At 48.7% G+C, this 25,666-nt stretch overlaps 6 protein-coding genes across 6 annotated transcripts; 4 read left to right on the top strand and 2 right to left on the bottom strand.

Annotated features, from left to right (window-relative positions):
* Window positions 1-1,883: 1,883 nt before the first annotated feature.
* Window positions 1,884-5,924, top strand: F5B22DRAFT_237790 (potassium/sodium efflux P-type ATPase). Its single transcript, XM_047969908.1, has 5 exons — window positions 1,884-2,300; window positions 2,369-2,634; window positions 2,704-2,974; window positions 3,091-4,815; window positions 4,921-5,924. The coding sequence occupies exons 1-5, from the start codon at window positions 2,043-2,045 to the stop codon at window positions 5,635-5,637; spliced, it is 3,237 nt and encodes a 1,078-aa protein (XP_047829672.1). The 5' UTR covers window positions 1,884-2,042; the 3' UTR covers window positions 5,638-5,924.
* Window positions 5,925-7,058: 1,134 nt separating this feature from the next.
* Window positions 7,059-9,921, top strand: F5B22DRAFT_237761 (chromatin assembly factor 1 subunit A-domain-containing protein). The gene is made up of 3 exons (XM_047969907.1): window positions 7,059-7,444; window positions 7,586-8,941; window positions 8,998-9,921. The coding sequence occupies exons 1-3, from the start codon at window positions 7,249-7,251 to the stop codon at window positions 9,420-9,422; spliced, it is 1,977 nt and encodes a 658-aa protein (XP_047829671.1). The 5' UTR covers window positions 7,059-7,248; the 3' UTR covers window positions 9,423-9,921.
* A 767-nt stretch (window positions 9,922-10,688) lies between these two features.
* Window positions 10,689-13,049, bottom strand: F5B22DRAFT_611301 (translation initiation factor eIF4e). The gene is made up of 3 exons (XM_047975270.1): window positions 12,383-13,049; window positions 11,492-12,319; window positions 10,689-11,435 (listed from the first exon to the last, which is right to left on the bottom strand). The coding sequence occupies exons 1-3, from the start codon at window positions 12,418-12,420 to the stop codon at window positions 11,252-11,254; spliced, it is 1,050 nt and encodes a 349-aa protein (XP_047829670.1). The 5' UTR covers window positions 12,421-13,049; the 3' UTR covers window positions 10,689-11,251.
* Window positions 13,050-15,432: 2,383 nt separating this feature from the next.
* F5B22DRAFT_637136 (TB2/DP1, HVA22 family-domain-containing protein) lies at window positions 15,433-16,203 on the bottom strand (the record flags this gene model as incomplete). The annotated part of the gene is made up of 5 exons (XM_047977390.1): window positions 15,433-15,553; window positions 15,607-15,702; window positions 15,763-15,788; window positions 15,861-16,076; window positions 16,153-16,203. 5 exons carry the CDS (start codon window positions 16,201-16,203, stop codon window positions 15,433-15,435), a joined length of 510 nt encoding a protein of 169 aa, XP_047829669.1.
* Window positions 16,204-18,450: 2,247 nt separating this feature from the next.
* Window positions 18,451-21,198, top strand: F5B22DRAFT_237517 (RFX DNA-binding domain-containing protein). Its single transcript, XM_047969906.1, has 3 exons — window positions 18,451-19,251; window positions 19,320-19,613; window positions 19,667-21,198. Exons 1-3 carry the CDS (start codon window positions 18,620-18,622, stop codon window positions 21,105-21,107), a joined length of 2,367 nt encoding a protein of 788 aa, XP_047829668.1. The 5' UTR covers window positions 18,451-18,619; the 3' UTR covers window positions 21,108-21,198.
* A 938-nt stretch (window positions 21,199-22,136) lies between these two features.
* F5B22DRAFT_611284 (aspartate kinase) lies at window positions 22,137-24,790 on the top strand. The gene is made up of 6 exons (XM_047975269.1): window positions 22,137-22,653; window positions 22,742-22,761; window positions 22,818-22,898; window positions 22,970-23,294; window positions 23,352-24,270; window positions 24,332-24,790. The coding sequence occupies exons 1-6, from the start codon at window positions 22,558-22,560 to the stop codon at window positions 24,430-24,432; spliced, it is 1,542 nt and encodes a 513-aa protein (XP_047829667.1). The 5' UTR covers window positions 22,137-22,557; the 3' UTR covers window positions 24,433-24,790.
* The last annotated feature ends 876 nt before the right edge of the window (window positions 24,791-25,666 follow it).

The following is a 25,666-nucleotide window of genomic DNA, read 5'->3' as shown; positions in this document are numbered from 1 at the left end:
TGGGTATGTAGCTAGAAGTCTCTTTTCTCATATATCGACAATAACCAAAGTCGAGACTGCTACGGCATTGCCATGGCAGAGAAATGTCGGGGTATGGAATCGTAAACCGTGTTACATCGACATGACCGAACGCTTCTTATCCTTTCTCCGCTGCAGTGTTTTTTGTCCGTTTTTTGTCCTGAGACGGCTCAGGAATCCATGACGCCTCTTACGTACCAGCCGGCTAGACCTGGCCATAGTCGGTCTGGGACCGCATCGGACCTGTTGGGGGCCGGCCAGCGCGGGATGTGTTGTGATGGCTGACTTTGGCACAATGTCTATAATCCCCTCGGATGTACTTGTAACTCCACTCGGCGATGCTGTGGTGGTGGGCAGGCGAGAGAGGAGCGAGTTACCACTGTTGCATGGGCGGAAAACGGCGCTTCTTGGGGCTAGGATCGAGGGACGCAGATGTGGCAGCAAAGAGAATGTTCTGTTACGAAGATCACCAGCAAAAGTCAGCTACCAGCGGCTAGAATGAGACAAATTGAGCCGCGTCAGAGGAATCCGTACCGTTTCGTGGCCAGAGTCTGTGTAGTTTTGCAGGCCCGCGAAAGAGCTGCCCTCGCAGTCGACGACATGAGGCCCCAGGACGGCATTTTGCGCGGTTTGAAGACTTTCGCTTCTCGCGTAGCACTTGTTTCCCCTTGTTCAGCTAGGAATTGAGCGTAACTGTGCAGCTAGCTACTGTATTGTTACAACTTCATGACGATGCGGTCTCTGAAGTACCGAAGCTAGCGTAGAATTTCAGAGGACGAGATTGGGTGAAACGGTCCGACGGCCAGCTGACAGCCATAGCCTACCAAAATACCTGGTAGCTACTTAAATACCTAGCAAGGAACAGCACTGCAACACATCTACTCGGCTTAATTCTATAATTACCTATATTCATATGTCTCTCGGTTTAATCACGTAAGACTACAGTTCTCACTAAAGGCATGATCTCTGTTAGGTGGGATGCAAGGCGTGAGGTCCTCCTGGAAGGGTAATCGTTATAGTACCCCTGGCAAGGAAGCAAAGGTGCCGGTATCCGTACCTAGGTTCTGCCGTAGGGACTCCACCACCGACACCTACCGACCCAGAATCCAGCGCCCCACCAGCGCAACGGCGTGACATTCAAGCGACGGTAGCGAACTCTACGGGGCCGTATTGCGTATATCGCATCAACCATTTGCGGAAAATATGAATTTGCCCCCCATAATGTAGAGAGGCGCTCTACTTGCTTCCTTGTGCATTTGTACCTAAATCCAAAGTCAAGTTTGCCATGATGAGAATTTCTAACGGACAGCTAGAATGAGTTGCGCCCTGAATCTTGCATTATCAAAAGACAACCATGTCAAAAATCATGCTATCGGCCAAGCCTGCCAAGAAAAGGCACAGAAGGCTGAGGCAGAAAGGCGACAAAATTTAATTACCCTTTTCTGTGGTGTAGGTAGGCGAACCCCAATCCTCTCACCGTGGAACCTCGTATATACGGTAATACCTCACGTGGACCAAGCAAAACCTGCACATCGACAGCAAGCCCAGCACCTTTATTCACGACGTGTTTTCTAGAAAACACGGCCAGCCTGCCTATGAGAGAATTCCCATCACACACGTGTACCGGCCCAAGGAATGCCCACTTTTGACCAAGAGCTTCGTCGCTCTTGGCTCCAAGGATCGAGCCATGGCTAGATGCAGCCATTGGACTGCTGGGAAATCCGCCTTGCACACTACATATGTAGATGCCCTTGGCAACTATCGCTGACGATATGTCTTGATACCCATTGTTCGTCTTCCGCGTTCGGGTGGATGCAGTGAAATCAGTATTCGGTGTGGACCTTGTTCCGATAGCTCGAGAGCAATTTTGCACTTTTGTAGCCGTGCTGAGAGGTGGACGCCCCTCCCATATATATATAACTTTTTGTATCTACATAGGTAGAAGAGACCTAGGAATTCATTTTGGCGAAGAGTTTCACACACATTGGTAGCAAATAAAGAATTGGCTCGTATTGCGAGATACGATGTCCGACGACCAGAAGGCTTTGGCTTCGGCCGGGGAGCATGTCTCCGGTCAATCCAATAAACCTATGTCTCGGCCTGCTCACGCATTGTCCTACGAACAAGTAATTCATGAACTAGATAGCGACCCAATCAATGGCCTGTCGAGTGAGGCTGCGAAGCAGCGATTGGAAGAGCTGGGCCAAAATGCCCTAGGCGACTCTGAAGGCGTATCACCGCTCAAGATCATCATAGCTCAGATCGCCAATGCCATGACTCTAGTAAGTCCGATACAAAAAACCCTCAATTCAATCGTTCTCAATGAACTTTGGAGACTAAGATATGAAAGGTGCTTATTCTAGCTATGGCGGTTAGTTTTGGCATCAGATCCTGGATCGAAGGAGGCGTCATCACTCTCGTGATTCTCATCAATGTAATTGTAGGCTTCTTCCAGGAATACTCTGCTGAGAAGACCATGGACTCTCTTCGATCACTCAGCTCTCCCACGGCATGTGTCGTGAGAGATGGCAACGCTTCTGTCATTCCAACTAGCGAAGTCGTCATTGGTGATCTGGTGGAGCTGAAGACTGGTGACACAGTCCCAGCTGATCTTCGGTGAGTCGCCCCAATTCTTGACATCACTTTTCCTTTGGAGGCGATTCGAGTAGCTAAAGCTAGATCCAGTATCACCGAGGCGGTAAACTTCGAGACAGATGAGGCACTTCTTACCGGCGAGTCACTCCCTGTCCAGAAGAATGAGAATGCCGTCTTCGACGATGACACCGGCCCCGGCGATAGGCTCAATGTCGCATTCAGCTCTTCCACCGTCACAAAGGGACGAGCCAAAGGTATCGTTTTCGCAACGGCGACGTATACTGAAATTGGCGCTATTGCGGTAGCGCTTCGTGAGAAGAGTTCTAAAGTTCGGCCGGTTAAGAGGAAGGCAGACGGCACAGTAAGTATCCAATGTTCGTTTCGATCTACTTATGTTTAGGTCGAACATTGCTCCTAAGCCCCGAATGAACTGGCCATTGTCCTGAACAGAAATATCTAACTCGTTTATCTTGCTAGGCGAAACCCCATAGGTATCTGGAAGCGTACACACTGACAACAACTGATGCTATCGGCCGTTTCCTTGGCGTCAACGTTGGCACCCCTCTCCAGAAGAAGTTATCGAGGCTCGCAGTGCTGCTATTCTTTATAGCTGTTGTATTCGCCATTATTGTCCTAGCCGCGAACAAGTTCTCAAACAGGTCCGAGGTCATCATTTACGCAGTAGCCACCGGCCTATCCATGATTCCGGCTTCGCTTGTGGTGGTCTTGACCATCACCATGGCGGCGGGCACGAAATCAATGGTTACACGGAACGTTATTGTGCGGAATCTGAAGTCCCTTGAGGCTCTTGGTGCAGTCACAGATATCTGCTCTGATAAGACTGGTACGCTGACACAGGGCAAGATGGTTGCGAAGCGTGCTTGGATCCCGGCTCTGGGAACGTATACTGTGGATACTTCTTCTGAACCGTTCAATCCTACCGTCGGTGATGTGATGTTTAGCGACGAGACACCCAGCCAACTGAAGACTGGCAAGGACTTATCCGCCAACGGCGACGTCTCTGAGCCAACTGAGCTATTATCAAAAGGCGGTTCAGCTTTAGCTAACTACCTACACGTTGCATCGCTGGCTAATCTTGCTACTGTTTCGGTGTCCAATGGCGAATGGCGTGCTCGAGGTGATCCCACTGAGATCGCTATCCAAGTGTTTGCTTCTCGGTTTGACTGGAATAGACTTAAATTCACGCAAGGAGACAAGCCCGAGTGGAGTCAGATATCAGAGCTACCGTTCGATTCCGATGTGAAGCGCATGTCTGTCATTTTCAAGCACAATCCTACTAACGAGCTTTCCGTCTTCACCAAGGGTGCCGTCGAGCGTGTGCTTGGAATCTGTCGGGATTACTACAAAGCAGACAACACGGAGCCAGTTCCGTTGTCTGACGAGTTCCGCGAGCAGATCCTCGAAAACATGACAGCACTTGCGAGCATGGGTCTTCGTGTCTTGGCCCTTGCGAGCAGAAAATTCGATGGAACATTGGAGAAAGGTGACGACGTTGATCGTGAAGCAATCGAGTCGAACCTCACGTTTCAGGGACTGATCGGCCTGTACGACCCTCCACGCCCAGAGTCTGCGCCGGCCGTGAGAAGCTGTCACGAGGCTGGTATTTCGGTTCACATGTTGACTGGCGACCACCCGGAGACAGCTAAGGCTATTGCTATGGAGGTGGGTATCTTGCCAACGCGGATGGAGAGAGTCAGGAAAGATGTTGCAAACTGTATGGTCATGACAGCTAGCCAATTCGACGCATTGAGCGACGAAGAGGTGGACGAGCTACCGGTACTACCTTTAGTCATCGCTCGATGTGCGCCGAGCACCAAGGTGCGGATGATCGAAGCACTTCACCGACGTAAGAGGTTCTGCGCTATGACTGGCGATGGCGTGAACGACTCCCCGTCCCTGAAGCGAGCTGATGTAGGCATCGCCATGGGTCAGGCTGGCAGCGACGTTGCGAAAGAAGCCTCGGACGTGGTGCTCTCGGACGACAACTTCGCTAGCATTGTAGCCGCCATCGAGGAAGGCCGTCGCATCTTTGACAACATCCAAAAATTCATTCTACATGTCTTGGCTGAGAATATTGCCCAGGCTCTCACACTGCTTGTCGGCCTAGCGTTTAAGGATCGTACTGGCTTGTCTGTGTTCCCTTTGGCCCCAGTCGAAATCCTCTGGATTATCTGTGTTACGGTATGTGTATAACCCCGTGTCTAGTTTCTCGATCTTCTTGTTCCTTATAACCTAGTAGACCAGTATTGCTGAACTTAGAGAGTGTGACTAACTAATCCGATGTAGTCTGGCGCACCGGATATGGGCCTCGGTTTTGAACAATCTGTCTCTGGCATCATGAACCGCCCACCGAAGAACTTGGAGACTGGAATCTTTGACCTCGAATTTTTGATTGATATGTTTGTCTACGGAGTATGGGTGGCTGCTCTTTGTCTTGGTAGTTTCACCCTCGTCGTCTATCGCTTTGGAGGAGGTAAGCTCGGATCCGGGTGCAACGAAGACTACAACAGTTCTTGTGAGGTAGTCTTCCGGGCCAGAGCCACGACCTTTGCTTGCCTGACCTGGTTCGCTCTGTTTTTGGCATGGGAGATGATCGACCGTCGGCGGTCCTTTTTCAGGATGCAACCAGGCTCTAAGCGATACCTGACACAGTGGATTCGTGACGTCTGGCGAAACAAGTTTCTGTTCTGGGCCGTCGCCTTTGGCTTCTTGTCGCTGTTCCCAATCGTCTATATTCCGGGTCTCAACACGATCGTGTTCAAGCACAGCGGCATTACCTGGGAGTGGGCTGTTGTCATTGCTGCCTCGGTCCTCTTCTTCGGCGGCGTCGAGGCCTGGAAGTGGGCGAAGCGTGTCTATGTGAGAAGAAGAGATGCTCGTAACTACGCGAGTGGCGGAATCGCTTGGAAGGATCTTGACGTGGAACAGCGCGTGTTTGCCGAATATCTTGAATTCACTTCGGACGATAACGCTGCTGAGTCGCCTGTTGAAAAACGCCAATGACTACGAAGGGGCGGGAAGCCCCGTGGTGTGGTTGTGGTAGTGGTGTTTGGCACGGAGTGTAAGCAGATGGTGCAGACGAACCAGCATCTTAAAGTCAAGCGGCATATTGCCCAGGATGCTCAGGTGATTCAGACTACGAAGATCCTTAGTCGCAGGTTTGAAGGACATGGTGGCGATGTCGATAGTACAGATGTTGATGAATTTGAGGGTGATGTGGAAAACGTGGAAGCGGCGAAGGGGACAAAAACCGGGGACGGAATGGAGATAAGATGGCTCAATAGGTGGATGGGCACATCATGGGTGAGGTTATATCAACACAAAATAGCCGTATCGTACCTACTCAACTTAGGTACTGCAAATGAAAAACACTATGCAGCTGACATGACACCGTTCTTCTTGGCATGAGATACAAGCTAGACAAGCTGGACTATAAGCAACTTTTACATATCGGATCGCAGGAAGCTTGTCGCTGATTTGCAGTATGATTGCGGCTCAACGATCAATAGTTAAGGATACCGCCTTCTGAAAAGTACCTGAATTCCCATAGCCTAAAATATCACCGGCGCTAGCTTCCTACCGTTGGGGTGCACTCAAGATTCGTACAATCGTCTTCTTCATGGCCGGGCGCAAGGCACCAGCACACAATGAAAACAAGGTTAAGACATCAAAAATTGCGTCCGGTACGATCCCGAAGGATAATACAGAGCAGTCGACTCCGCGCTGTGCAATGCAGGTCTCCCACCCTACTGCTCGAAATTCAGGAGCTTCAAACAGTCGAACAAGGTAAGTATGAAGAAGAAAAGAGGAAGGAAAGTCTAGAGAGATGGGAGACAGGCTGGCCTTATATAGACAATCTGGAGGCGGTGAAGCAGGCGGTCAAAAAGTTCAGACCGGCAATATTCTGAGCTAGGCAGGCACTACAGTGGGCCTTCTACTTAGGTACTTACAAGACGCTGTCCACCTCACAGTTCCCATTCACTCAGGGTGGCTGCCGCCTAATTAAGTTAGAACAACCCACTCAGCTCCCCCGGGGCCAACAAGGGTTCCACAGGCAAATTTCATTTCCAAATAACATAAGTAATCCGTTTAATCCAATAAATATGTGATTATCAGGATGCCTTCAGGATTCTAACGAGGTTGTGCCCATCAGCGGCTCTATGGCCCCTCCAAGTGTGGCAGGGGCAGGTTAAACGCGTCTTAGCACTTTACCAAAGTGGTCTTTACATGTAGCTCTCGCGCGCGCTACCAGCTCAATTTACTTGCACGCGTTCATTGGAGGAGTGGCCGCACCCCATCACTGTCTCTTCAACTGTTCCTCATAACCACCAGAAACGTGGTCAGCTACCAGCGACTGCGAACCGACTTTTTTTTGATAGGGGAGATCATCTTATGTGGATTAGCTATCTGGAGTGCCATCTGTCTTTCTATCCAGCTGCTTGAATCACTATTGAGACCTCGCGCGATTACTCTCGTTGCGCCCTTGTCCTAGTTATCTCGACCGGCCCTGTTGTCCGAGTCCTGTCTCCGTTTCGATTTCTCTTACCACTTAGCGTACACCAGACACCTAGCGAGGCTGCAGATGGGCTTAGGCGCGCCCTCTAGTATTAATCGATGCCTTTATCCCCCTTGTCTCCGAATGTGAAGGTGTCGCAAGCAGTAGCGAAGGACGGCGCTCACGACGATTGTGCTCACCCAATTGACACTGCCACCGCTTGCCACACCTCGATTGATGCCCCAGGCTGCGAGAATCTTTCTGTCCCCAAACCGCCCACAATGTCTTCAACAACAGTAGATGGGCCGCCGCCCCGTAAGGTTCCACCAGTGTTCTCATCTTCCACCCTTCTCACTTGCTCTTCATCGCTAGGCCTTCATTCCCCATGCCACTCCATTCACTCCGCTCCACACGTATTATTTGACTGAACAGCGTCCTAATGAACATCGTTTTCAGAGTCTTCAGAGCGATCCAGCACACCTGAAATCAAGATGGGGTCAACACCAGATAGTAGTCCTGCTTTGACAGAATTCTCCTGTACACCACCTCGCGATTCACCCCCACCACATGTTACGCCCTCTACGCTCTCTCTGCTGTCCACTGCTTTACCGACAAAGCCTGTACAGGGGGAAAGTGCCTCGAAACCCATTTCGGCTCCGAAGAGAAAGCACACTGCGACAACTGAAGATAAAGCAAAAGAACGGGCGGAAAAGAAGCAGAAGCAAGAGGCAGCAGTGGCAGAAAAGGAAGCTATGAAGGCCAAGAAAGCCCTTGAGAAAGCTACAAAGGCTGCTAAGAAGGCTCGTGTTGATACAGAAAAGGAAGCTAATAAGGCTGCTAAAGCTGCCGAAAAAGCCAAAGCAGAGGCTGCTAAAGAGGCAAAGAAACAGAAGAAGCAGGAAGAGGAACTCGCCGCCAAAGCAAAACAGGAGAAGCAGCAGAATTTGATGGCCAGTTTCTTGAAAAAAGCTCCTACCACACCGTCGAAGCCGAGTACTCCTTCCTTAATTACCTCGAAAACTGATACAGCAAGCCCGTCGGCACCAAAACAGGACGCTAGACCGACCAAACCGACCAAGTCTGCTTATGAACTCAATTTCAAGCCTTTTTTCATCAAGTCTGGAGTGACCATGGCACCACCGCTTTGCCAAATGGATGATGAGACAAGGAAAGCAAAGGAGGCCATTCTTGATGATTACATGCGTGGCGACCGAGGCGAGTATAATCCAAAGCGACCGTTTGATGCTGCAGACACGTTCAGCTTGGCATTTCCGCAACAGCGCGGCGTGATCCCACCTAGTGTCAAGAAGATAATGGAGAGAATACATGGCGATCCATACCAAAATACATTCGGCCTCACGAACACAAGAAGCGAGTCACAAACCGAGAAGCTCATCAGCAGCGCCAAAAATGAGCTTGCCGCTGTTCCAATGAAATATCTACGGTTCTATGAGGATGTCAGGCCGGCTTACTTCGGTACAATGACTACCCCCATGACCTACAGGAAGCTTCGCACGCTTTCTCGCAGGCCAGCGGGGAAGATATTGCCATTGGCATACGAATACGACTCGGAAGCGGAATGGGTTGAAGATGATGGTGAAGATCTTGATGACGCCGAAGATGAGGAAGAAGACCTCGATGGGGATGAAGAGATGGATGACTTTGTGGATGACTCCGAAGCTATTCCCACGATCATTCGACCTGGTTTCGAGTCTGATAGTGTGCCTGTTAGCACAGGCATATCCTTTGAAAACCAGAAGCGCCTAGGCCCTTCATCTACGGTTTACAAGTACAAGCTGGAGTTCTTATTAGGTAAGTCCAGTTGTGCATTGTCCACGGTGTTATGAGCGTAAATTGACAATCTCTAGATTCTCTCGAACATCACTCTATGATAGATCCGTTTTCTACTGAATACTGGCCCATACCAGCAAAGAAAGTCCCAGTAACCGTCACATTATCGTCAACACAAGGCACGATCACTTCTATGCTACCCCCTTCCGCGCCCCGAGATGGGGCCAAAGCCGCATGCAAAACAACAACACTAGACGGAAAAGATGTAGTCCCGAAGGATTTACTCGTAGATTTCAAGCGCGCTCTGCTGAGTGACGAGTACAAAGATTTCTCGAAGGGTACAGTCATTGAGGTGCTGGCCAAGAAGTTTAGTACTTGTACCAAATCACAGGTGAAGGCAACTTTAGATATGATTGCCCACCGCGTCACGCCAGCAGGCCAGGCCAAGAGATCCAAAATATGGGTATTGTTGCCCGGTTTTGGCCTCGAGGAAAACAATTAAATTTCATCGGATTGTGCATTTTTTTGCGCCACGGAGTTGCACGGAGTTCTTGGGATTTTCCTCGACGATACCAGCTATATTGTTGAGTGTGCTATTATCTGGCTATGGGAGGGAATATTGCTTGCATTTTGTATGGCCATACATTAGCTATTAAAGAGCGTGGTTGTATGCTTGTTTTGTTTTTTTATCCCACTAAGAAGAAGGCCCGCCAAAAACCTGTATATAGATAGAGAAAGGCAGGGCAAAGCAAAGGCATTGAGATGATGTGAAGAAAGTGTCATCCTAGCCTGGTGGTTGATGTAGACGGTACAAAGGTGTTAGTTGGTCGGTTAGGTGAGGTGCTATGGTAATGAACATTATGATGTCCCGAGATTCAGGGCTTGTTTTGTTCAAGGGAGATATGAGTGTGTGAGTGGTTGAGTGAGATCTATTTGATTAACTGTCGTGACGCCTTGTATACCCTCCACCCAGTCTTTCTTGTATTATGGACTGCGCTCTGTTGTTTACATACAAGTGATATATTGAGTAAGTGTGCATAAGTACAGCATGTCATGGAGGGACGATGAACATGTACTAAGTATGTATGCAAACCCTTTTTTCCCCGTCCATGTGCGATATCTTACCGCTACGATGTCACAAGACTTGTCTTGTGAATCGTAGGAGTTGATACATAAAGCAGCAGAAACGCAGCGTTCACGATTTCACGGTGTTGGCATTCACTCATTGGCTATTGAAACTGAACTTCTATCATGTCTTGTCTTCTGCATTCATATGAGAGGAGTATTCCTTTGAGTGCTTGGAATGGCGGTGTAGCTGGCTGGTTCTTGAGGAGATTATCTTTCTTTTGACGAGGATGTTCTATCTATCCTTTCACATCACTTCTCTATGTCATCTAGTCATACTTCAGGAAATAATTTGCTTATACCACACAGATATATACCTAAATCAGCATCTCGGTATCTGTTGTTGGTGGGGGTTGCTTGTGAAAACGTTTAAAGGGGTAAACTCATGAGACTAAGAAAAGGGATGGATGAAGCAAGGAGTCAAGACACAAGTTAGTGACTCGTTTAGGTTCACGTGCTTGTTTATGAATGTTTGTTTAAAGGTAGTCATGAACCAAAAAGCTTTCTCGCATAGCCTTTTAATTCAAGTGTAACAACAAGTCTAGTGACTGATTGATCATGTTTACCTCGCCAGTTGTTGACAGTTAGTTCACGTCTTCAACATAACTTCAGACACACTTCACACAAATCAAAACCCATAGAGGTTCGTTCTTTCAAAAGTAGCTCATAATATAGTGCATAGGCATGCTATCTTCCTACAATACAGAGGGATGGGTTAAAGCGAGCTAAATGCTAGGTAGATGGGCTCAGTGTCCAAAGGTGAAGCTTGCGCCAACAGAACGTATGGGAACCGGCACCCCGCTCATTTCCACCCATTCGGTAAATATTCGTTTCACGTGTATAGCCTATCGCTGCGTAGTCAAAAGTCATGATAGAGGCACGGCCCCCCTCCGCTAATCATACATATAAAGCACCCGGGTTGCTGTTACGCCTTGCCCCGTGTGCTCCCCTGTTCTGAATAGATAAAAAGGTCCTGGCCACATCAAGGCAGACATACCTTCCAGGACCGCCCAGCGAGGAGTGTCAAACTCACTGCTTGGGACTTCACGACATCAGCTAAACCTCTTCATAAGATGACTAGCGTCCTCTGTCATGGATCTAATCATGGCAACGCTTGATGGCTTCAGCAAGACTTTTGACATAGATGGCATCTCACTTTAGTGGAATTGGCTGTTGGCGTATGCGATGGCCACTACATCAACAAAACTACGATTGCTGATCCTCCTGTGTCTGTCGTGTTTTATTGTGCGTGCGTTTATCGTTGTGGTGATTATGGGCCTTCTCGCGGCGTGATTCCTCGATCATAGTGCGCTGCTGCATGCTTTCGTCGTGGCTCTTCCACTCAATGCGCGTGTCAGCCGGATATTTCAGTACGCGGCGTATCGTCTCACTAGGGGCCATGACAGTCAGTTTCAAACTCATTTGCGACTAGAGGGTAATATTTACCGGATCTTTAGGACCTTGGACCCTTCGTTCCGGATCCAAACACTAAGAACGTCTTCGCCATTGCGCATGCTCAACACAATGCCGCATAACTCATCGGCTTCATCCCCAAATTGATCGCCCGCACAAGCCATGAGGAGATCCTCATAGTAACGGTCAGCGATACCTTTCTTTAGTCGCAATATCCACTTTCCACCCTTCTTGTTTTCTTGGTCTTCCCATATTGGTCGAACCCCGTGCTTGAAGAAGTGGTAGTCCGACACTGTGGGGAGCGAGGAAGGTCGTTTCAAATGAGAGTAGGCTACCCAAAACTCCTCGACTGTTTTCACAGCCATCATGGGATGCAGTGTCTTGTCATATTCGATGAACCCATTTGCCTTGGTGATTGGGGGTCTATACCAGAAAACCCAAGTATCTCGTAGAGGGTGCACCAACGCAGTCTGGCCCTGTTGTCCTGTTTCTGAAATGGAACCCATGGATGGCTTCCCGCTTGTGGTGGAGCGCAGGCCTTCCTTCGCAGACTTCTCTGCCGAAGGTGTCTTGGCTCCAACTGCGCCCATTGCTTGTTCAAATGGGTTCGCGGACGACTTCGGTGTCTTCGCCGAGCCGAACGATGCAAATGCGCCCGAACCGAGGCCGAATTGGTTGGCGCCCCCGGTGCTCGTGGGGGATGCCAAAGCCCCAGGTGTAGTAGGTGCGAAGGGGTTGGTTCGGCCGTGCGAGGAAGAACCGCCATTTCTTCGTGATAGACTCGAAAAGTCTCGAGGTGCAGTATTATCAGTTGAGCCCGAAGTACCCAACGAAAGGTTGCCAGCGGTGGTGCTGGTGCTGCTTTTATCTTTATGTGAGCAGGATGAAGTTTACAAGGATTGATGCACACAAGAACGGACATACTTGTTACGTCGAGTCCATATTGATTCCTGTCTATCCATGATGATAGGTTGTTGCTCGCAGCCTCTGGTCTGGCAATATTGGAGTGTATGAAACTTGGGCAAACCCCGTGGTTTCTCTCAAGACCTAGGCAATGCGACGGGACAGGCTTTCTTTTTTATGCCGTACTCACAATGTCTTTATCCCCTCCTTCAGTACTATCTCGTTTCGATGTTCACTGTGGCAAGCAAGTAGACGTGGGCAGATATCGTGGATGGTATCGGACGGGGTAATGGACAGTGATATGATCTTTGACAGGTGGATTCCTCTTTGCCGGCGTAGTGTGTGAGTCTGAGTGTGTCCAAGTTGAAGACGGTGAAACAACCAAGAGCGACGGCGGCGGGCGGCGTGTTGGGACGAACGATGTGGGATGGAGACAGCGATTCGGGAGCAGGCGAGAAGGGATGCAGAGAATAATTGATGTGATGGGCGATGGTGATACACAGGAATTACCAACTAGAGCGAAGCTGGACTATGATGGGGGAAGAAATATTTGGTTACAGCAGTTAGTTATTAGGCAGTCTGTGAATGAGAGCTCGAAATGTTTTCACGACGATACTAAGTAGATGCGCCGTCGACTGACTGAGTGACCCCAATTCTGGAGCAGAGGTACCTGACTGCGTGTGGCGCTGACCGTTGCTACTGTTGTACCCTGACCCAGCACGCTAGCGAATCAGTCAGGCCAGTTAGGTCAGTCAGGTTAGTGTGCCCAAGCGCTGTTCTCTGCCCGCTATGCTACCTACATAGGTATTCTGTACATATGTAGCACCTGCTACCCTCAGTGGCCAATGTACCCTGCTTGCCCTAGGCAGGTACCTACTTGCACATGGTATACCTAAGGCACTGACAGTAGGTACTGTCGCCTCTCTCGCCTCTGTAGGTGGTACCGGTATGTGGTCATCCCCCGCAATACCTACGCTGTTTGCAGCTACCCTACCTATCTGAAAAGTTACAGTGCCCTGATAGTACCTAGGTAGTACTTCCGGATAGGTACCATCGGCAAACGGCGGCATATATTCCGAAATTCTGGGGACCGTAGTGGGCTAGGCTCGCAGTAGACCTTCAGCCTCAAGATTTTTTTTTCTCTTCCTCTCTTCCTTTTTTCTTTCTTCAACATTTGCAAGACCACCAACTCAAATCATCGACAGCCTGCTTCTCAATCCTTTCACGGGGTTATCTCTCTCCACGCTGCTGTCGATTCCGATGTGTGTGTCGAGAGTAATATTCGCTTTGCCTAAAACCATCGTCACGAGGGCCCTTGATTGTGGCCTCCCATGATGCGATGATGACCTGATGCAATGTACAACTAATCAATCCAACTAACCCATGTCTGTTTATTCTACAGACAACATAGACGACCTGGAATCGTGCATGGGTCTCTCTGTGTATGTTTAGTTGACTTTCGCAAAGGTGAGTTCGTGTTGTTTCCATGTCTTACTATTTTTTGCCTTGATGAAAATAACTGGAAAGGTAATCTGAGATGGTTAGCCAGCGTATACACATTCACGCTGTGGTTAAACGTGCAGAAGAACCGGCACACTCTGAGCGATTCACTTTTGATGTCTTTCTGGTAAAGTATTGGAAAGCCAGAACAGCTGACGTGGTCTCAGTAGAGACACGAATACAGAGTCATATGGACGCGCACTTGCGTGGTTACGAAATAATAGAGACCTTCCGAGTGCTAAGCAGGTTTTGATTCTGTTATTACCTGGTTACAAAGGTGCTAAGACTTGCTGCCAACGACGTGCTGAGCTACGTTGAGTAGATATGCGAGTATGCATGAGTCAGCTCTGGAAGTCAACAAGATACCCCGTGTTTTAGTTAACGTAGACTTGCACTCAGATCCAAGTAGTCAGATAACCTTGTTACGCGCTTCTCGATAAACCTACCCAACGACCTTGCTTAGCACATTTTAAGCTTCAACCTCTCATACCAGGTTGATACCAGGTTGTGGTGAGATTTGCGAGAAAAGGCAGATTACGCACAGACATAACATAACCTGCCATGCTATATACTTTTGGCCAGATATGCAAGACTCGTCAAATCCAAATGCTGTGTTATCTAGGTATCTGTCCAGGCAATCGAGGGAAATCTCAGAATAAAAATAAAAAAATGGAGTATCTTTATGGGCTGATTGTTCCTTCTAACATGCAGCAAAACGTATATAATTCATGGCAATAGAAAGCTCCAGAAGTTTGCTCATTTTGGCCTGGTCCTACCAAGCTAGACTCGGGCCAAACTCGGGCTAAAGGCAGGCAGGCATACCTAGTTCAGATGAGATGAAATTTCCCATAATGTGGTCAAACTCAGACCCCGCACGCCGTCTCTGAGAAATCAAGGCTGACGATACTTACTTTGTCAAGTCAATTTTGGCCGCATATTATGCTCTGGTTGGTTAGTGTGCGAGCTAGATATGTCAGTTCATAATGTAATGAGATGGGAAATAGGATGGCTTCAATTGGTCCGTCTGCGGCTAGCTAGCGCTCCGTAATGGTTGCCGACAGTACGTTTGTAACTCGACGTCATAATCAGAGGTGTAGCTCAAGTTCCAGCTAGCTCTAGCTTCCTAGCGATCCTAGGATCACATGTTGATATGTTTCTACGAAGACGACAAAATTGAGACGTCCTTTTCAGGCGCGACGAGGCTGTAAAGAAATAATCCAGGAATGCCATTGACAACCCATCTATACCCTCCTAAATACATAAACCCCAATACTCTGCTCCCACTCATAATTCATCGTCAGCCTATGAAGCTACCAAGGGTCCTTGAATCAGGCTTGGCGCTCAGTTACTGGCAATGTGATGAAACCTCACACCAGTAATCCAGTCCTATCACATCATAATCATCATTCCCAGCTAAGCTATTACAGCCATGACCAGGTAGCCATATCGCATCACAAAACCAGTCGTTGGACGACATATAATTGTCTTCCGGACCTTTACAGCATGCGTGTCTTCAATCGTTTCGCATTTGCTTCAAGGTGATGTCGTCATCGCACTTAGGCTGTAGGAATCTACTGGTCTTTGCCCAGAGAGTCGGCCTTGGCACGAAGATTGGCAGCGGTCGAGCCGGACTCGGAGAAGTAGCGCGAGAGCATAGGTTGCATGAAAGATCGGAAAATAAGTTGGGCGCCGCTAAAAGCTTGTGTAAGCATGCGGGAACCCTACAGTGACACCTGAAATCTTACCTGAAAGCGGGAAGGGACAGCCAAAGCAAGAACACAAACTTGAATGTGTAGTAGAAAGGGAACCAGTAGACTACGCTAATAAGGCTCTCAATAACGCTGCAACAATTAGCATTTCAACAGGGTGCATTGGAATTTATATTGTTCTGGCCGGCTCACGTGAAGAAGGAAAAGACAACCCAGTACTAGCAATCAATTAGCGTTACCATCGACCTTCATTTTTGCGCATTAGCGCGCATGATGGGAGGGAAACTTACTGTAAGCCACTGAGTATCGTCGGTTTTGCTGGCACTGAACAAAGCGGCCAAAGAGTAGTAACCGGGGATGACGAAACCAGCGAGGTTGGTCAACAATTGGCCACCGAGGTTGAAAATAATGAAGAAGAGATAGAGAGTGGCAACGCCAATGACGGCGTAAACCTTGGGAACAGCTGTCTGCTTCTCGAGGTTGTTGAGAGCAGGGTATTTGCTCAGCTGCAAAAGCGAAATCAGTTCTGTTCAACCAAGGACATGCGCGCGCACGCGACAAGCATAAGCATGGTAAGCTTACCTCACGATCGAGCTGAGTGATGTATTGTTGGGCGCGGTCTTGGGCCGACATGATGTGTGGATGATATGAGATGATGTATAGAAAAAGCAGAGGAATGCTCGAAATGAAAGCCGACACGGGATGCTCGGATGGTCGTTAGGGGTGGGGACGTTTGGTTGAAAGGTTCAAGTTTTGGTGTATTGTGTATTGTGTATTGTACGTATCTACCAGCATTTGATCCTTAGGGTTAGCATCGAACGATCAAGCCAGCTTGCGCATCGGGCACGAGCACACAAAGCACACAAAGCACACCAGGTGGAGAGCGGGGACAGAGATAGTGACAACTGGACAAGTAGGTAAGAGAGGTAAGAGAGGTACATAGGAGAGGTAGGTAGCATACAGGTCACTGGTCGCGATGCAAAATGTGCAGCAGAAATGTTGGCAAAATTGAGTTAATATTGGAGAGGAATGATAATGTTAGATTTGTATGCGGAGTGGTAATTGTTGTGTTGTTCGGAAGGCGGATTGTGGGAGGAGGAGGGGAGGTGTTTAAGATGACGAGATGGGGGAGGAGCAGGCGACCCGGGCTAGGAGAGAAAGAGGCTAGCACTAGATGATGGGATTGCCGTTACGCATGCCACGGGCGATGACGGCAGATAACCTCCTTAGGTTGATAGATAGATAGATAGATGTGTATCTCTGCGATACGATACCACTGTTCTACCTCTCTGACCTGCCTAAATACAGCAGTAGGTAGGTACCGTCCAGTGCGATACGGGGCGGGCATTGTGTGACGAAACAGACCCCGGCATTGCCATTAATAACCAAACCCTATCTATCTCTCACTCAAGCGCTCTCATCTTGGCTACCGTTGGTAGGTATTCTTCTGCTCTAGGCCAGATCAGAGGCGATTGGTTCATTTGAGCCCTATCGATATACCTACCTAGGTACTCACCTGAGGAAGGTATTGCGTACAACCTTTGGAATTTCGTGATCCTTACCGGAATACCTACCTAACCTATCTGTACACGTCTGTGTCCAGAATAGGTAATTAGATAACTCGGTGTCTACAACTTGTGAACTGCAGGTATTATACACCTAAAGACTGGGCACCTACTTATCGAGATATGCTGGCAGATGAGCTTGGTTGAGAGTCTCGAGGCTCTCTTCCTAGGTACATACATACTTATTGAGTACCTATTAGCAGCTGATAGTGATTCTCAGGTTCAAGCCACAAGTCTTACAATAATAACCATACCTTGTAGACGAGAGGAAACATCTGTTAGGTTGGTAAGTTCTTCGACCCTCCAGGAAATGGCATGAAATTATATGTATCACCACACTTATGCGTATGCAAGTAGGTAGCCAGAGTCGCGCGTGGTTGACTGGGTAAAGGATAGACTCTGTACCTCACTTTAATCTGCACTTCAAGGTTTGGATCAGTTCCTGGGCAACCATGTGTAGATTCGCGATAGGCTTTTGAAGATATTCCCAGCTCGCGGCGTTCTATCTATAGGGTCGCGCATAGCCAGGGCTTATTTATGCCACTTTTTCAGGATGTCTACCTATTCTCTCTCGTCTTCATCGTCAAGGTGTATAGGTATCTGTGTGTGTGTTCTTTGTTTTTGCCTCAAAGGTTCGTATCCAATAACATGATCAGAAGAGCAACAGCAAGGAATACCGGTAGCGCAAATGCAACCTAGGTACCTACAGGGTAAATCATTTAGGTAGGTACTTTCACGCCCAGCACCAGCCACCTCTTCACCCGTTCGCGTCTTACCCCACTCCCACTCCCTCTTAGGGCTGGCGTCTTCAGCCAGAACATGTATTTGTCCTGCAAAAAAAAACCTTGAATGTAACCAGAGTAGGTAGTAAGTACCTAGGTACTTGCAACGACAGACAAGGGCAGAGCAGTCAAAAAGGGCCTGCCCAGCCGGTCCCACTCCTTCCCACTGGACTGACCACTCAACAGCTCGCGGGCGGTTCTCACACGGTTGCCCCGACGAGTTTTGTTGTTTGGACACCCTCCTCCGCTCCTCCATTTTCTGTTTTCGACTCGAGTCACATCTCAGGCTCTCCATCTGTCCTGCAGACCTTTGGCGCCGCGACCAACCCCCGGGGCTCCTCTGTCTGGTGTTCCCACTGCCCATCTGCAGCTTGTCCTCCGTCTGCTTCTTTCTATCCTAATTCTGTATTATTTTGCTCTGCCTCGGCTTCTCCGCCTGTGCCTCCGGTTGCCGTGTTTTGGCTGGCGCAACAAAGCTGCCCGGGGTAAACAACCCTCGACACCATGGATCTCGGTGGGTGATTCCTGTCCTTCCACGAGCCCGGGTCACGTCACGTCACGTCGCATCACACCGTACATGCAGTCTTTCTTTCCCCGTCATGCTACTTGTTTCGTATTCATCCTACGCCTTGAACTGCGCTTGGACGATGGTGTACGGTATCTAATTGTTACGCAGATCCCCAGCCTCCCGAGGCTGCCACCATGTCGCAGCAGGATCAGAGGAAGAGAACACAGTCGAGAGGCTCAACTGCCTCGATGCACAGCATCACCACCCAACCCAACCATGAACGTAGCTTGTCCGCCGTTCATCAGGGCGGCTTCCAGGATCAATGGTCCGTCAACGGTCACACTGTCATGCCACATTCAAAGGACATGTCCGCGATGGGACACCAGATGGGGCAACAGATGAACCAACAGATGACAGGCGATGACATGATGCGCTCAGCAACGCCGATACCATTACAGCAACACTTCACTATGAACACGGGAATGCACCATCAGCCTGTTGGCGCAGCTGCCCCTTATGCTCATCACCCAGCTGCTGCAAACGGCTTGTCGATCGATTCGTACGGGACCGGCACTAGCTTCACCGATGCCGACAGCCAGATGATTATGGATCGTGACGATCCCGACGAGAGCGATAGGATGGAGGTCGTCCGGCCGGCTGGCCAGAAGTCAACTTCTGGTCGAGCGAGCGCCAATAATGAACTCGAGATGCGCGCTTTATACCAGGCTAGCCGACACCGTAAGCTTGAAGACGTGGCTAAAGAGCTACATGGAAATGAGCGTGGTCCCAATTCGGAACGGGCTCGTCAGGTATTCGCTATGCTTTGGTATGTTCGAAATCTCTTCCCGGGCTCACTGAGGCGTTTTTCGTCCGGAGGCTAACTATTGCGTCAAGGCTTAATCAGGTTTGTGCCAAGGGCAAGGGATCCGTTCCTAGAGGGCGCGTCTACGCCAACTATGCATCTAGATGTGCGACGGAAAGAATAACTGTGTTAAATCCTGCTAGTTTCGGGAAGTTGGTGCGAGTGCTCTTTCCCGGTTTGAAGACTCGTAGGCTGGGTGTCCGTGGCGAGTCGAAATATCATTATGTTAATTTTACATTGATGGAGGACCAGCCTGAACTTAAGGAACCCGTGGTCCAGCCAGCACTTCCCATCCAAGAAGCTTCACAACCCCGACAGTCTTTTAAGTGAGTATCGTACCTCTGTACACTACATTTGGCCTCAGTCTAACAGTTTGCAGCACCGCTGAGTCTCAAACAACGGTCGTGAATGCACTAAAGCCAGCGCTCCCATCACCACAGATCAATAATCCCCCGGAAAAACACCCGTCATCGTTAGCAACATCAGTAACTATGTGCCATAGTCTATACAACCAAGCAGACGTCGCCAGTATCGACCAGCTACGTTCAGCCGCAGCCAAGACAATGCTGCATCTCGCCTTCCCAAGGGACGGTGACGACCAATTCGATTCATCTCAGCCTCTTATTTTACCTAAAATACAGCCTTTCCTACCAAGCGGTACTGACTCTGATGCGGCTAAATCCCTCGCGGCACTATATCGGTCTCATTGTACTTCTCTAGTGGAATGTATCCGTTATTGTAAAGAAAAGACATTTTTTCATCTATACACATCTTTCCAGGGCACACTCACCATGCCGGTACAGAAGTTATTCGCAAATCCAAGTCTCGCACCTTGGATAGAACAATGCGATTTCACCCTGTACCAGAGAATGACACGGATTATCGCAGGATTGACGCTTCAAGTTGTCCCAAAACCTGTTCTCGACACTCTAAGAAACATCTCGGAGCGGCTGGTTATTCATATCCGTGATGCTTTTCAAGGCCAGCCAAGACATGTAGTTCGTGCTAAGGAAGCTCCTGCTACTATTTTTTCAGCGATCCTTGATCGTGCCCTACGAGTTAACCTCACAGCTCACGCAGCAGCCAACATGCTAGCGAACCCATCAAATCGCAATAGCATGTACCTCGATTGGATCTCTATGGTCCGAATACGGAAAATTGCCGAATGTGTGCCGACCAGAGGCATGGATGATCTCGTTCAAGTCTTAATCAGTGAGATGCGAGGTCTTTTAGACCCCACCAATGTTCCCTGGGATCTTGAATGTCTCACGCTATATGGGGATCTGGCTCAACAGCAAGGGCAAAACTCAGAATCAGGTGCATCTAACGGAGACAATCCTCAGAATATGCTTGATCGATGGGTTCAATTTCTCTCTTCGCTTCCTAACCGGTTTCCGTATGCAACACCTGCCGATATCGTCTGGTGTGTTCAGAGAGTGGGAACAGAAGTCATGCGTGATCTTACCATAGCCCAAGGTAAGAGCTTCGGGTCTTGGTGGGTTACGAAATGCTGGATCGACGAAATGGTAGCGTTCCTCGCAGAGCAGGGCGGATTCATGCAGACTGTCTCCTCGACTCCCGCGATCGACAACGCTAAGCGCTCAACCTCAGTCCCCGTAGATACTGTCAATGCGAATCTAGAAGAACGTGGCCGTCAAAGTGAAAGCGTGGAGTTGAACGCATCACCAAGCTTGGCCGCGCAAGCCCAGCCAGATCGTGCTCCCTTCCCATCTCGTGTTGACGGCCCTGACCCCGATGATAGTGGGATCGGGATAAGGACGCCCGAGGAAGACTTCCCCATAGAGAAGTTTTCTTTTTAGCAAAAATATCTTCTTACACACTCTATTCTACTACAGGGCAAGGATTTGAACGCGAAGGCTGGCTCCCAGCCGATTTGACTGTACATGACCTTGTTCCGTACGTTACTCGGAGACCTTTCTCAGATGATCTGTCTGTTTCTATTCGTTTGGCGTTTATGGAGTCTAGCATGTGCATCTAGACATGGGCGGATATATGTTGGTATGGCCAGGTATCCGGTCGTACGACGGCTGTGTGTGTGCAAGGCTCAAAATATTCGGGTACGACGGTATGACTCAATCACGAGGGATTACGACCAACTTTCTTGGGCGACGAGGGAGGTTTCAAGCCGTGTTGCTGGGCAAATATATTAGTGACGACATGGGGGTTGGACGCACGCCGACAGTCACGGTCTGCTTGTGGAAGGACCATAGACTTGGTGTCTGGCACTACCTGGGATGGGGACTCTTCAGTCCACCTGGAATGGAAACTTGGCGTTAGGCGGTTTGGTTTTGTCACGGTGCTACTGCCTCTCGGTAGGATATATAGGGCAAAAAGCCGCCTCTATTCTGTGATACCCATTAACCATGATAATATTGCCTCTGTATACCACGACGACTCTCTATTTGGAGGCAGTTTTTCTTGGACTGGTAGCATGCTCCGGTCGTGCAGGTATCACGGCGAACCAACTTTCCAACTCATCAATGAAATAATGCTTGCCTACTTGTAGTATTGCAGCAATGGTGGTGATACTGAGCAGTCGTGTTAAGTTATCATGTTTTAACTTGAGTACTTCGGTATCTGGACAGGATAGGGGGTGGGGATACATTGTCAGACTAGGTAATCTATTGTTAATGGCTAGTGCTCTGCTAGTGCTAGTCATTACCTCGAACTACCTACTGTAGGTAAATAAATTAACAAGCAATGGTAGCCGACCAACCACACCTTGGGGCCTGGATTCTACGCTGAACCGGACTGGCTATCATCGTGGTACACCTAGGTAGGTACTTAGGTACAGTACTATGCAGATGACGCTATACATGGGGGCTGCACAGACTCGGGCCCCACATTTCTGACTCCCCGCGATGGTTGAGTCGTAGTTTCAACTAGACTTTTTTTTTCTACACCAATGTTCGAGCTCCGATTCGGGGCGACAGGCGATGAACACCTACTCAACCTGGGCGCCAGAAGAACCGGGGCGACTTGGGCCGAACCCGATACTCGCCGTAGTCGTGTTTTGTATTTCCTTTGCTCGACGCTGCTCTTCGATAATAGACTCTCTTCCTGATAATAATCATAATTATAATACATGATCTGCTAGGTACATAGACGTACGCTTGCATCTGCTGAAGCGCAGCCTATAAAGCTGCCCCGCCACCATTCGTTCCCTACTGTGTTCCGTCTGCTTGTGATCGCGACGGCTTCCCACTCGTTCCTTGCCCATTGCTCCCGCCTATCGCCCAGCAACAGACAATGGCTCCCGAGACTGAGGTTCGGAACAACAGTAACCCCCGCGGCTGGATTGTGCAGAAGTTTGGCGGCACGAGCGTCGGCAAATTCCCCATTAATGTTAGTAGTGCCCCTCACTGTTCGCCGAATGCGCTCCTTGCTTCCTCTCTTGTTCATTGCGACTGACACGACCCGGCTTCGTACATAGATTGCCCGCGACATTATACGGTACGGCATAATCGTTGCCTTTTTCTCCAATGCAGTTACTAATTCTAGAGCGCCAGCGCGAATTTGACCTCGAATAGAATCGCCGTTGTCTGCTCAGCACGGAGCTCTGGCAAAAAGGTAAATGGTACGACCAGCCGGTGAGTCACCCTGAGCAAGGCACCTCGCGGCAGCGAACACTCTACCACTAACCGAGAGGCGAACACGGCAGGTTACTTGAAATATACAAGAGATTGCGCGATGTAGCTGCAGCGACTAGCAACGAAGCTATCAAGGCTGAGCTTGTCGAAGATGCCAAGACGACGATCCGAGAAATATGCGACGAGCATTTGGCTGCCGCCCAGGATTCTGTCAAAAATACCGATTTACAAAAGGAGGTTTGCGATAGCATACAAGAAGACTGCCAGGAATTGATAGACTACATCATCGCCGCAAAGCGCTTCAACCTTGAAGTCAATGCAAGATCTAAGGACCGCGTCGTTGGCTTCGGCGAAAAGCTCAGCTGCAGATTCATGACAGCGATGTTGAGGGATAACGTACGTCTCTATCGCAATTATGCGGCACTAAGTCTTATGAACTAATACTTGCCTTAGAATGTTGAAGCTGAATATGTTGATCTCTCCGACGTGCTGCATTACGATAGCACAGATCGTCTTAGTCCAGCATTCTTCAAAGACGCAGCTGCCATATTTAGGAAGAGGATACACGCCTGTGTAGACCGCGTACCAGTCATCACCGGTTTTTTCGGAAATGTCCCTGGGAGCCTGATGGATGGAGACATTGGGCGTGGCTATACAGACTTATGCGCTTCCTTGGTAGCGGTTGGACTTAATGCAGACGAGTTGCAAGTGTGGAAAGAGGTGGATGGTATCTTCACGGCTGACCCTACCAAAGTTCCGACAGCACGGCTGCTGAGTTCCATTACACCCTCCGAAGCTGCCGAACTGACGTTCTACGGCTCCGAAGTCATTCATCACTTGACTATGGATCAAGTGATCAAGGCAGAGCCACCAATACCTATCCGTATCAAGAATGTCAACAATCCCAGGGGAAGCGGTACCATTGTTATCCCCGATCTAGTCCAATCACCAGCACAGCAGATCACACGCTCTCGACCATCAGATCCATCATTGCGCAAGACACCGAAGCGACCCACAGCCGTCACCATCAAAGATAACATTACTGTCATCAACGTACACTCGAATAAACGCTCCATATCTCATGGATTCTTCGCGAAGGTATTTTCAATTTTAAACAGCCATAGGATATCTGTCGATCTTATTTCTACAAGTGAGGTCCATGTATCCATGGCTATCCACCAAGCCAGCTCTTCTGTCCATCACTTTGAAAAGGCCAAGGAGGAACTAGAGGAATGTGGAGATGTCAGCATTCTTATTGACATGGCTATCCTAAGTCTTGTCGGGGCTGAGATGAAAAATATGATTGGTATTGCTGGTCGCATGTTCTCGACGCTTGGCGAGCACAATGTCAATATTGAGATGATATCACAAGGTTAGTTTGGACAACACCCACTTCGTCCTTTGATGGGATACTTACTAACTATTCGAATCAGGTGCCAGCGAAATCAATATATCGTGCGTTGTCGAAGCGAGAGAAGCTACACGAGCCATGAACATTTTGCATACAAACCTTTTCACGTTTCTAGATTTCTAGAACAGCATAGCAAGTCTTTTTATGTCCCTTTGGCTTAAACAAAATACTTTCAAAATAGATGGGATTGCATACTGGAGGTTTTACAAAAAATCTTTTCTCTTGGAGATTTAAAAAAAGAAAAAGAAAATGCGTTGCTCCTACATGTATATATCGTCACAGCGTGTCCAAGACCGGATTTAGGGCAACGAGATAGCGTTGTCGTTGATGCACATAATCGGCTTGATTGAATACACCGGAAGATGTAAAACAAGACAGGAATACACAAAACTTTTAGAATGTTTCCTTCAATCAGAGACTTATGAATGAGTCGATTCGTTGTTAATTCCGCCTTCGTTTCACTCTTTGCGTCACTGCTGAGCTGTTCCCACTGAATCGAACCAATGTGGCCTGGAGATGCTCCTTGGTGAAGTCATAAGATGTTCATGACGTAGAGTCATGCGGATGGTTGATGAAAGTCTATTTATTACTCGATGGTATGAAGGATGGGATGGGATGGAGGGGGTATATAGGTAGCTTTGAAGGACCTTGTTTAGAGATTGGGATTTGAGTATGTAAACGGAAATTAAAATTAAAGACTTTACGCATAAGTTTTATTATTACGTTTATGTAATAAACGTATAATTATTATTCACCATGCCATCGGGTACGGAGAAAGCAAAGGAGATGTTCAAGCACGGCGTCGAGAAAACTAGGTCTGCGGCTGAGCGTACGTGTTCTAATATTGATCCTGTATTCTTTCCATCGCCCTCTTCTCCTACTTGTGTTCTATTCTACGCCTATCTTTCATAAGAGAATTCCCTGAAACATGAATATTGCATCTATGCTGACTTGCTAATTTTTTTTGCGCCGTCGTCTAGCGGGAAGCTCCTTCGGTACCCAGGGCGATTCTCTGGGGGGCAAAAAGGCGGATAATCCTAAGCAAGGGTGGTTCACGTCTACACTTGGCCGGGGAGATAAGGGATCTTCGCATTATGATCCTGCTAAGTACAGTGGGAGCAGCGCAGGTTGAATCTTGGGGTGTGGAATGGATGGAAAGAAAGGAAAGGAAATGATGGTGGTGCTCTATGGAGGATATATTGAAGTCCTAAGTGAATAATACTTGGAGTCATCATAAAGGTTCTGGATTAGTGGTTTTATGTGACTCTTGTTGCTATTATATCTGTGTTTGCTACATGAGGCCTGTGAAACGGTATTATCTTATATGAGGATTCGAGGAATACCAGAGCTGGACGTT

The sequence above is a fragment of the Xylaria bambusicola genome (genome assembly GCF_022495145.1).
Source record: "Xylaria bambusicola strain CBS 139988 unplaced genomic scaffold F5B22scaffold_28, whole genome shotgun sequence".
NCBI lineage: Eukaryota > Fungi > Ascomycota > Sordariomycetes > Xylariales > Xylariaceae > Xylaria > Xylaria bambusicola.
Note: the sequence above shows the minus strand (reverse complement) of the source record. Positions and strands in the feature narration are given on the sequence as shown.